The sequence below is a fragment of the Lycium ferocissimum genome, chromosome 9 (assembly GCF_029784015.1).
Source record: "Lycium ferocissimum isolate CSIRO_LF1 chromosome 9, AGI_CSIRO_Lferr_CH_V1, whole genome shotgun sequence".
Taxonomy (NCBI): Eukaryota; Viridiplantae; Streptophyta; class Magnoliopsida; order Solanales; family Solanaceae; genus Lycium; species Lycium ferocissimum.
Genome location: NC_081350.1, coordinates 15,804,159 through 15,817,910, shown reverse-complemented (window position 1 = coordinate 15,817,910; position 13,752 = coordinate 15,804,159). Strand labels below are relative to the sequence as shown.

The window sequence follows — 13,752 nt, the reverse complement described above, 5'->3', positions numbered from 1 at the left end:
CCAGAAAACAAATACACACACAAAACATGGTTGATAGTATATAGGTCAATTTCGTCTTAAAATTAAAGAAGAAAAAGGGAAACAAGAACCCAAGATAAGATACAGAAAATCAAGCTTTGTCATAACAAACAATTCCACTTGAAAACACCATAAAACAGTACTAAGTGTGCTGACAAAAGTTGTACCTTTTTAACTCTGCCAGCAGGCACAAAATTCATGTCCCCACCTGCATTAAGACATGTCCTCAATCAGTAACAAAAGATTTGTTATTAATGAGCAAAAAGCAGTAAGTAGATCGAAAAAGTTCCAGAAATAAATTCATAATGCCAGTGCAACAAGTAAAGATAGTGAAAGCACTAAAATCCTACTTCTTGTGTCACAGAAGTGGTCCTTATTCTTCTTGATGGAAGAATCAGCTGCAATCAAATAGTCAGTGAATAACTACATCAAAACCACAATATAAGCAAACAATAAGCCAGTAGACAAAGCAAATTAGAGGACTGTAAGAAGTAATACAAATCTCATTACCGCATGTATTGATACAGCTTGTTTTAGACCAGAGTTATCACTTTGAACAGTATTTAGTTCCTTTTTACATTTTTTTGCACAACATAGTAGGTAAGGACGAAAACCTAAAACATCCAATGCTCTAGAACATGGCAAAAAGTTACTAAAATAACCAGATAAAAGCATAGATAATGGTTCACTCAAATTTTAAATCAAATCTATGCAAGATACTGATTGCAAAAGAAAAATCAAATAATATTAAGTAATGATTACAAACCAAAATTTACTTTGGTTTTCCTTTAATAGGGAGATGGGAAATTGGCGGCACTTGCAAATACTGGATATTGAGATCTTCACCATAAAGACAAATCCATATAAACATTTCAGCTGCCTCTTCACCTCAAACTGGAGGATAAAATGGGCAAATGAATCATAAATATAAGATTTGGCTTCATTCATCTACTGATTTTTAACTTCTACCTCGTTCTTAATGTTTCACGAATCTACAAGTCAGCGCATTGATTGAACTGTATGTTAGGGGCCAAGGTTTTGTAACTCCATTAAGAGCTCAACTCTGACTTACTCTTTCAGAAAAAGGAAGAAAAAGATTGATGAATACATCTCATCAGTCATTTCCCTCATAGAGGAATTCTACCGACATGATGATTCCATCGATGTCCACATGTATTCAGGAGGAACATAATGAGGTTCAGCCAATAGATAAAGCATTATACATGCCAGTACTTTCCACCGATGACATATGCAGAAGAAATAGCTAAGAAAGCTGGTCAGTTATGAGCTAATACCTTCATCCTGAACAAGGGAATAAAGGCAATTAATAGGCTTGCTTTCACCCTGACAATCTTCTGGATCATCAGTTACACTTGGCAAATTCCAATGATTAGCATATCGACCTCTTCCTCCATCCATTTGTTGCATTGTCCTTGCCAACGCTTTTTTCCTAATAAGTGAGTCATTTAAAGATTCTGCCATAACTTGATTGGATCCTTCTCCAGTAGCTGAGGGTGACTGAGGCATCTCCGGTTCCCGTTGTACAACAGTTACAGCACAACAAACATCCCTCACATGAATTCCAGATTCACCATCTGCATTGACATACAGGTCAGTCACGCCTCATTCACTAACAGTCTCTATTCAAGATTCACAATTCTCACATAGCAATGATTTTCACCTGGAGCATATCTGCGTAAAGCATTTTCTGACTCGGCGACAACCATCTGGGATTCAAGAAAATGCTCAATTGCTTGCCTGAGAGATAAATTCGGTAGCAGATCTTCCACTCTACATCTAATAGAAAGGCATTTTGGGCACATTGCCTTTTCAAGAAGAGCTAGCCGAATGCCTACAGATACATTCACCCAGAAAAAGCAGAATTATATTCTCAATGCTCAAATCAATATTATCCAAGAACACAAGATGCTCAAAAAAGATTCTGTAAGTAATAGATACAAATGCAACGAGTGAAGGTAATACACATGATGCTCAAATTTCAAAAGAAACAAATGCATAATGAAGCAGACACAGATGAAAGGACGATACTACTCACATTTCTCACAAAAACTGTGCTGGCAGCAAGGTATCAGCACAGCATCCTTCAAGAAATTATTGCAGAGAGGGCATTGCAGTTCTACATGCAAACCACTACCGGGAACAGCTGGAAAATTGGACCTTACCACCCTTCATCCATAAGACAACAAACATCAGCCGTGCTTATGGGCTAAATGAATGACAAAAATAGAAGGCAGGGAATGCAATACTTTTGCAATGTTCGCTCATCTATAATATACCTTGGACCAGAGAGGTTCTCTTTTTCAAAGTCCCGGCAGTTCTTATTACCATATCCTATATCACTGCCAAGAAATGTTCCCTCAGCCACTGGACAAATGTCATTCCCAAAGTCATCAAACACATTGGCTTGCCCAACCTGTAATATATGCAAGACATAAGCCAAAACATGCATAAAGAATTTTTGGGTCTCCAAGTGACTATCTACAAGGAAAACGGTTATAGATAGCATGGGTACGGCAAGTAAAATTCGTAACCACACTTACCACATGATTAACAGGATCAGCATCTTTCAGCCCTAAATCCTTCATGGTACCAATTGGTGGCCTGTTACCATGTCAAATTATATAAGAGAAACTTCAGAAAGCAGCAACAAACTTAAATGACATATCATAAATAAAACACCTCAGTATCTAGACAAATAAACTGTTCTGGGAAGCACAAGAATCATGACCGACACCAAAAACATTCCACACAAGACAGAACCTATTCAGTGAGTAAGGCCTAAGAAGAGCCTTTTTTTTTTTGGATGAAGACGGCCTAAGAAGAGCCTTAACATACAAAAGGAAAACAAATTAAAAATCTTGCCAGATAAGTATGGTGAACACAGGAAAAGCACACTGAGATTTATACCTATTTATGTGATAAGACTGAAAATAGAATTTGCATATCAGGAGAAAAATTCAAAAGCATCACCAACTTAGCTTCAAGCTAGTAACCACTACATATAAGTTCAACTACACTTCTGAAAGCTGGGACTCATCAAACAATAAACAGGCCAAGGTTCCATTCATTTCCAATTTGTTAAAACTTTAGCATATGCAACTCAGCAAGTCAATCTATACCAAATCCTTTCAAAGCCATCCCCAAAAGTACCTCAATTCTTGTGAAAAATTTTCTATTTAAAATGCCGAGATTTCTAGAGGTTCAAGCAGTAAAACAGGCAGCTCGCATGTGAGAGAACTAATAACTTTATCATAATGAATAGAGGAGCATGTTTCCATAAACAGGGCACAGTGGAATCCTCAAACTGCCATGTGTCAAGATAAAGTAGGAAAGGTATATTAAGAAGAAGAAGAAAAGGAGGAGAAAGAAATAACACATGCGGAGAGATGTCTATCATGTTATGGAAAGGGGAGATTCTTCAGATTGGGTCATATATTTTTGACTTGCAGATTTGAAGGCCAGTTACAGAACTTTGAATGCCATATTACAGGGGTGTATGCTCCAAATTGTGACATTGAAAGAGAAAAGGTTTGGGGGGAAATAAGTGCTGTCAGGGGTCTGATGGAGGGCCCATGGGCAATTTGTGGGGATTTCAATATTGTTAGATTCCCGACAGAGAAAAGAAATTGTAGGAGAAGGTCCATAGCTATGGTGGAATTCTCAGACTTCATAGAGGATATGAGTCTTATTGATCTTCAGCTAGGAGGTCCTTATACTTGGTACAGAGGGGACAATCACACTAGTGCTTCAAGGATTGACAGAATCCTGATCTCTGAAGAGTGGGATGACAGTTTTAGCAATATTAAACAATCTCTCCTTCAGAGAGTGACATCTGATCATGTCCCTATTGTTCTGCAATGTGGAGATTGGGACCAACCAAAGTCATAATTCAAATTTGACAATTGGTGGTTGAATACTGATGGCTTTGTTGATAGAATTAAGAGCTGGTGGACAACATTTGACTTCGAAGGGAAACCTGATTATATTCTAGCTTGTAAATTGAAGGCTTTGAAAGGTAAACTAAGAGAGTGGAGCAAAAGCAGCCAAGGCAACCTGAAAGTACAAAAATCAGACCTGCTTAATCAATTGGCAGTACTGGACAGTGTACTAGAAGTAAGAATTCTAACTGAAGGGGAAATGGTGGAGAAGGCATCACTATTGCTGAAGTATGAAGATCTTCTGAAGAATGAAGAAGTGGCCTGAAGGCAAAGGTCCAGGGCCATCTGGCTCAAAGAAGGAGACAAGAATACAAAGTTCTTTCATAAGACTGCCAATGCTCACAAAAGGTGCAACAACATTGATCACTTAATGATCCAGGAAGAATTAATCACAGAATCACAGAGAATCAAGAATGAGATAGTAGATTTCTACAAAACACTCTACACTGAGACTGAAGAATGGAGACCTGCAAGCAATTTTTGGGAATTGTCCAACAATAACTGAGCAAGATAAGAATTCGCTACAAAGCAGATTCGATGAACAAGAAGTTTTGGGGTGTTTGAAAATGTGTGCTACGGACAAGGCACCAGGACCTGATGGCTTTACAATGGGATTCTTTATCAAATGTTGGGAGGTACTTAAACAAGACATCATGGGGGTGTTTCACAACTTCCATTCCCATGGCCTATTTGAAGGAGTTTCAATGCAACCTACATTGCCTTGATCCCTAAGAAGAATGGTGCAAAGGAGCTGAGGGACTTCAGACCTATAAGCCTAATAGGCAGCATTTACAAGATTATTGCAAAAGTCTTGACTGAGAGGCTGAAAAAGGTGATGGAAAAATTGGTAGATTCTCAACAAATGGCATTCATAAAAGGAAGGCAAATAATGGATGCCATACTAATAGCCAATGAAGCAGTAGACTCAAGACAGAAACAGAAGAAGCCTGGCATCCTTTGCAAGCTAGATATTGAGAAAGCATTTGACCATGTGAATTGGAACTTCTTACTAAGCATGTTACAACAAATGGGATTTGGAGTACAATGGGTTAAATGGATGAAATTTTGCATATCGCCTGTCAGATTCTCAGTCATCATCAATGGTTCTCCAGAAGGATTCTTCTCTGCTCAGAGACGTCTCAGGCAGGGTGATCCCTTTTCACCTTTTCTTTTCATAATAGCCATGGAAGGTTTGAACAACATGGTCAAAACAGCCAAACTTAATGGGTGGATTAAAGGCTTTGAGGTAGCCATGAATGGACACAACATTCAGGAGATTACGCATCTTCAATATGCTGATGACACCTTAATTTTTTGTGATGCAGAAGTGGAACAACTGAGAATTTTGAGAATTATACTGGTCCTTTTTTAAGGCATTTCTGGGCTGCATATTAATTGGAGAAAGAGTCATCTCTTCCCAATTAATGAAGTAACAAACATGGAGGATTTAGCACTGTCTTGGGGGGAGAAGTGGGGACTCTTCCTACTACTTATCTTGGCATGCCACTAGGGGCCAAGTCAAAATTTACTGGTATATGGAACAATGTCCTGGAGAAATGTGAAAAGAAGCTCTCAAGATGGAAGTGTCGATATTTGTCAATGGGAGGAAGGTTCACTCTGATTAACTCTGTATTAGACTCTCTACCGACCTATATGATGTCCCTTTTTCCCATTCCTGTGGGGGTCATTGAAAGATTGGACAGCATAAGAAGGAACTTCCTGTGGCAAGGTAAAAAAGAAAAAAAAGCCTATCACTTGGTCAAGTGGGAAGAGGTAATTCTCAGGTTGCTCAAGGTGGATTGGGAATTAGAAATTTGAAGAATCACAGCAAAGCCCTCAAGTTGAAGTGGTTATGGAGGTACTCTCAAGACCCTCAAAGCTTATGGAGCAAGGTAATCAAAGCCAAATATGAAGTAGAAGACAACTAGATGACTAAACCAGTGAACTCAACTTATGGAGTTAGTCTTTGGAGGTCTATAAGGGTACTATGACCAGCTCTAAAGAGTCAAGTTTCAATCAGAGTGCTAAATGGTAACAGGACATCCTTCTGGAATGATAATTGGCTGGGGAATGGAGCTTTGAAGGATCTATTCTCTGACATATATGCTTTAGCTCATCACCAACAGAGATCTATAGCTGAAATGTGGTCATCTCAAGGTTGGGAATTGATACTCAGAAGAGACCTGAATGATTGGGAGATAAGTAGAATGGTTGAGTTCTACAAACAACTAGATGACTTCACAGGAACTCAAAACGGGGATGACACATTGAGATGGCAGGCACATAGTAGTGGAAAATTCAGTGTTAATGCAGCCTATAAAATGATAAACCAACCAACACCTCAAGTCACCAACTGGCCCTGGAAGCATATTGGGAAGACCAAGATACCATGCAAGGTTGCATGCTTCTCATGGTTACTGGCAAAGGAAGCTGTGCTCACACATGAAAATTTAAAAAAGAGGAACTGGACTATGTGCTCAAGATGTTTTCTTTGTGAAAAAGAAGTAGAGACAGTTGGTCACTTATTTTTGCACTGCAGGATAACTGATCAGCTATGGAAGATCTTTATTAATCTCAGAGGCATAGCCTGGACAATGCCTAGAAAGATTACTGAAGCTCTCTTTAGTTGGGAGGCAGCTGGAGCTGGAGCAGATGACATAAACAGATGGAAGATGGTCCCTGCTTGCATTTGGTGGGCAATTTGGAAAGAAAGGAACTCTAGATGCTTTGAGAACAGCAGCAACACAATGCAGGAGATCAAACTTAACTGTATTAAGCTTTTTTCTTTTTGGTGTAACCAGATCTACCCAGAGGATACTATATCTATCCTAGACTCATTAGGTTCCTGTTAGAACTGTAGACTGGTTTTACTCTCTTCTGCTCACTTGTAAATATGGTTTCATTACAACCCATGTACTGTTTTGTGTTTAATATATACAACACGTTACCTTTTCAAAAAAAAAAAAAAAAAGAAATAGCACATGCGAATTGAGTTGGCTCTCATGAATATTCAAGAGTTTTGGATTTTAGCATGATATACCAATGAATGATATTCAATGGAAGACATCTCCCTCTTCTCCCAGAGTTGTCCTCTAGCCGACTTCAGTATATAATAGCAAAGTGATGATATCAAAAGATAAACCAACTTCTTAATTATCCTATTTTTCTCGTCTAATACCTGATTTTAATGCATAGCCAATGTAAAGGGAGGCTAAACTAACATTATGCAGCATAGTGGACCCAAAAACAGGATGACCTCAATAGAAATCCCTTGTAAAGCATAGGTTTTGGCCTTAAACGTGCATAAAGTAGAAAAAATGGATTATACTGATATGGTGCTTCAGGTTCATACTATTATATTTCCGTTTTGAGAATTTCATCGAGCTAATACCTAATAAGACATATATTAGTAAAATTCCTCAAAAGGATTTTGCATATTCAAGTAGTAAGAACTCACTTAGCAGCTGAAGGCATCGTTCCAGCAGGAACTCTCTTGACAATTACACTTGACCCACTCGCAATCTGTACATTGTCGTCATTATACTCTGCAATGAAGACCACAAGAATTGTCTCACTCGAAATTAAAATAAACTTCAGACTTGGTGTAAATTCTAGTGGATTATAAGATAGAAAAAACACACATGAAACAACATATATGGGAATGCAGAGATATATGATCAACAACACCCCAGCGTAATCCCACAAGTGGGGTCTGAGGAGGGTAGGATGCACGCAGACCTAACCCCTAACTTTGTCGGGTTGAGAGGTTGCTTCCGTTAGACCCTCGGCTCAAAAGAAACGAACCTGAAACTTAGAAAATCTCTCTCTCTCCCTCTCTCTCTCTATCTCCCTCGTCCTCCCTCACCCCCTCACTCCGTCCCCCTCATCCACCCACCCCCTCCCCCCTCCCCCTCCCTCACCCCCCGCACTCCGTCCCCCTCACCCACCCACCCCCTCCCCCTCTCTCTCTCTCTACCTCTCTCTCTATCTCCCTCCCCAAAACCCCCTCCCCCTCTCTCTCTATCCCCCCCCCCACCCTCTCTCACTCACACACACACACACACATTAAAAATGCATCTCAACATTGACAAACAACGTATGAATACATACACACTACCTATACATAGATTTAAGTAGCTCTGAATTCATATAAAGTTCAGAAACATGAATGTATATATCCACACAATCACTTACACAGAAGCCCAACGACAAAAACAAAAACAAAAAACAGAAGGAATAGAATCAAAACAATTAAACAACCTTTGCCGGAGAGGGCGTCTGAGAAAATGAGATCAAATTCCTGACAAATGCTGAGCTTTTTGTGGCGCATGATCTTCTTCCTCAGTTCCCACAACGATATAGACGGCCTACCATCTACATCAACAGAATCAAAGTTTAAACAGCTCCTAAATTTGAACTGAATTGACATTCTTTCTATTCTACCAGATCTCCAATTCAATCAATCTTTCAATAATCCTATCTGTATATATGTATGTGTAGAGAGATATCTGTATATATGTATGTGTAGAGAGATACAAAGAGAGATTTGAGGGTTCTAAAGAAAGAGGGCTTAATATGTAAGAGTAACGAAAGTTTGGAAAACAACCACTTGTATACAATAGAAGCATTTTATATTGAGGAAAAGGCGTTACAGACACGTGTTATCGGCATGTTTGTTACGTTGTATAAACTATTAAGACAATTGGAACTTCAAAAACATGGGTCCTCCGGGTCCAAACGGTAGCTTTTGGGTGAAAACCGAATATAGTGTATGTGTGTGTTTAGTGTGTGACTTAAGCCCGTCAACCAGTTCGAACCGGAACCGGACCGGTATCGATTCAGAACCGTCCTGCTCCGTTAAAAAAAAATCGGAACCCGAACGATTCCGGTCGGTTTCAAATTCAAAACCAAAACTCGGCCCGGTTAAACAACAAAACCCCTTTTTTTTTATTTTTGTATAGTATATATATATTATAGTATTTATTAGTATATTGTAGATATTTACATATGTTACATAAGTTTATAAGTAAAGTTTAAATATTTACCGACTAACAAAGCACAAAGAAGTCAATAATAAAGATATATGTGTATATATATATATTAGTTATATGCTTAAGCCTTAAATTATACTACATATACCTAAAATATAATAAGAATATACTTATTATATATATCAATATACTTAGGTTATATAACTTTTATATATATATATATATATATATATATATATATATATATATATATATATATATATATATATATTACTATATATATATTAATATATATATATATAGTTATATATATATATATTATATATATATTATATTATATATATATATATATATATATATATATATATATATATATATATATATATACTTATAACTTATATATTATAACTTACATTTATAGCTTAATTTTTTTCTAAGTTTATAAATTCGTATATATATATATATATATATATGATAATGTTTCGAATTTATTATTTCTAAATATGCACTAACGCCTTTTCTACTTGTCTATATTCTCGTCTTTTCTCTATATCTCTATATAATAACCAATGATCGATAGCTATTTGTCTAACAAAGGGTAGTGTTCTCATATAATTAATACGGTCTAAATCGCTTGTGGTTCTTCGAGGTCTTTCTAGATTTTATATATCCTAGTAACTTATATTCTAATCCTGATATTATATCTATTAATTCTTGTAGTCTTAACTGGTTTTCTTTGGTACTACTTAATTTAATATATTCAGGTATAGGTTATTTAATTCTTGTTTGACTTTTAAATAATGATCTTGCATCTATTAACCTAAAGGCATAAAGTTTACTTGTTGTTCTACCGTTGCCTAAGATAGTCTTCGCTCTAAATATAAATACGTTGGTAAAATGAACTTCCCAAAGGAGATTATTTCGAAAACTTAATACCGTTGTATTATGATTTAATTCTTCTATAAGCTATGTCTAAATAGTTAATGTGTTCGGTAAGAACTTTTCTTGAGCTTCTAAGGTTTTCTAGTCTTTTTCTAGTAATATAGATCATGCGATGGTGAAAACTTATATGTTTAGCAAAACGGTGTTGTCTCATTAACTCTTGTCTAATAGTAGATACAGGTGCTTGCTTTCTTCTTCTAGCGGAAAAAGGTCTTCTCATATAATTTTAGATAAGTCTAAGGTTCCAAAAATCTTCTCGCTCTGATACCAATCATAGTGGATAGCATATTTGGAGACTATAAAAGATTTGTCCTAGTATATGTAGATGACATATTAGTATTTATATATATATATATATATATATATATATATATATATATAGATATATGTTTAAGTTATATATATATTAATATATATATGTTTAAGTTATATGTATACTATATTACTATATATACTTATAACTTATATTATATATATGTATATATATATATATATATATATATATATATGTATATACTCATAGCAAAAAGATGTATAATTTTTCAAAAATTATCATAAAAAAGGGATTTTCTCCAAATGAATGGGGAATAAGTCCATTAAAGGACAGGATTATATCCACCTGCAATGTAAGGTCCCTGCTTAAATTCAATTATTGGATTATGTTGATAGCTTTAATAAAGCTCTTTTATATGAGAATCCTAATAGGAAACACTGGTTTATAAAAATTTGTGCCAATGTTTATAAACAAGGCATACCAAATTGGTTTTATCAATGGTGGATCCATTATGGTCCAACCATAAAATCTTTACTTTAACCCTTCAAAAGTTTATATACCTAATAGGTTGATGTTTCTCCAAAAATAATAGATTTGGAAAATAATATTACTTTTCTCAAGAAATTTCTAATATGTATTTCTTCATTGAATTCTATATTCCATGGATTATGAAATGGACAACAGGTGGGTTATACCCCGCAAAATATGCCTTGCTTGAACAGAATTTTTTATACAAAATTCTGGAAAAAATTGTTATAAAATAGAAGTGTCTTTTGCCAAATCTTTATAAAATGGCGAAAAATAATTTAAACTTCCAAGAAATCTTTGGAGTTGAGTCTTATCAGTAATAATATCAGACAATTTTGAAGAAAATTCGATACTTCTATTAATAGGAACAATTTTTTCTTTTTCAATATTATGACCAAGAAATCTGACTTTTGTTTGAAAAAGTGATATTTTTGGCTTAGATATAACTAAACCATTTTGAATAATAATTTTCTTGAATATATCAAGATGTTTGAAATACATTTCAATAGTATTTGAAAATACTAAAATATCATCGATATAAATAAAATTGCTATAAGCCATAAAAATATCATTCATTATCTTTTGGAATTTTGAAGGGGCATTCTTCAGTCCAAAAGGCATAACATTCCATTCAAATTGCCCTATTGGAACATTAAAAGCAGTTTTGTATTTATCTGGTTGTGGAGGAAATACACTATGAAGTATCTCTCCACTAGGTAGTTTATAATCTCTTTCAAGAACAGAAATATAATCAAAGAAAATATTTTGCTAAAAATCAAGGCACAAAAGATATAATCTTATTTACTTTGGAAAGATCTTTATAAAATTCTTCTTGAAAGACTATGGTTTCTTTTGGTTTGAAATTATCAAAAAACCACTTTCTAAACGATATCCATTTAGGAGTATAAAACTCTTCACTGATTTGTAATCTTGCGGGTGATCCCCGACTAAAATCAATCTTTTGACTTGGATCCATTAAATATAGGAAAATCCATGTCTGACTCAGTTAATTTTGGGTCTTTAACACCAGTTACAATATTATCCTGGTTAATTTTTGTCACACCCTAATTTCCGACAGGGTGTGATGGGCACCCGGCCCTTACCTAGGGCCGAGCGAACCCGCTGACTTTCGTAATACTCATAATCATACTGGGCCCGCAAAACATGACATAAGCACATAATGGATTTTTTTTTTTCGGAAGACAAACATGCCTTTCATCTTTATCAAATCAAATAAAACTAGTACCGTATGAAACCCGCCAACATATGAAGTTCGCAACACAATGCATAACGATACATCGGCTTACATAGCCGCTTACAAAACTAACATATCATACACTCAACACTGTCTGCAAAGTCTCTACCATAACTTCAAAGACCATACAAAAGCACTCGACTCGAAGAAGACACTCAGAGGAAAATGAGCTCGCCACTCCACCGGAACATCTTCTCGCTAACATCACCTACTTCATCGCGGGTACCGCGCGGCATGAAACGCACCCCCGAAGAAAGGGGGTCGACGGGATATGTACCGAGCATGTAAAGCATGGAATATCGTAAATAATCGTACCGAAACGAGGAGGGACGGAAAAGTAATACAATAACCAGAAATCATAACGCTTGCCTTTGAAACATAAATCATACGTATCAATTTCATGTTCAGCTCATCATGGGACGGGGAAACAGAGTCAGAAAATCATCTCATACATATGCATAGATATAACGTGCCCCGGCCCTCTAGCCGAGGGACGCGTAAGTAAAACCATCGACGCATATACATATAACGTGCCCCGCCCTTAGCGAGGGACGCGGTAAGTAAAATCATCATATCATGTACATATAACGTGCCCCGCCCTCTAGTGAGGGACGCGGTGGTGAATGAAGTCATCATGCCATCCCGGCCACCTCCCCATATCATCATATCATCATCATATCATATAACATGCCCCGCCCTCTAACGAGGGGCGCGGTGAATCATACCGTAGAATCGTGCACGAATACATGCCCCCGTCTCGGGACGCAAGAAAGAGATCATAACGCTCGCACGAGCAGAGTAGCAAGAAACCATATACACAAATCATCATCACAGACTCCACAAAATAATCAAACGAAATCTCAGTTAAAAACTAAACAACAAATAAGTCAAGTTCCTTCCGAAAATCTCTCGAGAATATATCAAGTAACACTTTAGAAATTGTAGGTACGTGTCCAAATCATATGCCATAGCTTACGGAGATCAAGAACATAGTCGTCATTACGTACTCAATAGAAAAATAAGTCGAACTATTATTTCAAAACCATGACAATAGTCAAATCAAGTTTCCGCCGAATGTCACTCGGAACATATCAAACCGAACTCTCGAAACCATAGTCACGTATCAAAATCACATACATCAAAATCCTTATTTCGGACTAACCGATAAATAAGCAATCATGCTCGGGGGAATTCAAAGATAGTCATATTAAATTCTTCAAAATAGGTCGTTAGAACCAAACATAGAAAAGTCGCGGGACCCACGGACGAGCGTCAACCCAATCCGGCCCGTCTATAAAAATTAAAGTCATTACTCGTCATGAAATCATTTGCGAAGATATCAAAGCGATCCGAGCCCTTTTCGAAAGTTACTACGTTCGTAGTTTCAAATCATTTAGGAACAAAACTCTTTTGAAAACAAAACTTTTATGCAACTTTTGAAATTTAGTCATACAAAAGACAATAGGACCGTAATTCGACTACATTAAGAATACGAATATCAAGAAACAAATAAGAATCGTTTACGAACTTATCAAAGCAATCCGGTTCTGTCTATGAAAGTTGCGGACATTTGTAGACATAAGATCCTTTCGGAACAAACCGTATACATAGCATTTCAAATCCAATCGTATCAAAGACATACGGTCCATAGCTTGACCACATTAAGGATGCCAACCTCAAGAGCAAATATGAATCATAAACATGTTCGGATTTTAAGAATAGAATTACCCCCAAGGCTCGCATAACATATCACAACTTACTTGCGTCTAGATACATGCCAAAAGG

General features: G+C 36.4%; 1 protein-coding gene across 1 annotated transcript; it reads right to left on the bottom strand.

Annotated features, from left to right (window-relative positions):
• Positions 1-119: 119 nt before the first annotated feature.
• On the bottom strand, positions 120-8,508 carry LOC132031608 (uncharacterized). Its single transcript, XM_059421577.1, has 9 exons — positions 8,238-8,508; positions 7,435-7,522; positions 2,580-2,640; positions 2,316-2,452; positions 2,075-2,205; positions 1,700-1,870; positions 1,314-1,613; positions 369-416; positions 120-226 (listed from the first exon to the last, which is right to left on the bottom strand). The coding sequence occupies exons 1-9, from the start codon at positions 8,404-8,406 to the stop codon at positions 120-122; spliced, it is 1,212 nt and encodes a 403-aa protein (XP_059277560.1). The 5' UTR covers positions 8,407-8,508.
• Between the last annotated feature and the right edge of the window lie 5,244 nt (positions 8,509-13,752).

Coding starts and splice junctions, on each gene's coding strand:
- LOC132031608 (XM_059421577.1), bottom strand. CDS start 8,406: ATGTCAATTCAGTTCAAATTTAGGAGCTGTTTAAACTTTGATTCTGTT. Junction 7,523..8,237: donor AGACGCCCTCTCCGGCAAAG/GTTGTTTAATTG, acceptor TCTTCATTGCAG/AGTATAATGACGACAATGTA. Junction 2,453..2,579: donor CTGATCCTGTTAATCATGTG/GTAAGTGTGGTT, acceptor CATATATTACAG/GTTGGGCAAGCCAATGTGTT.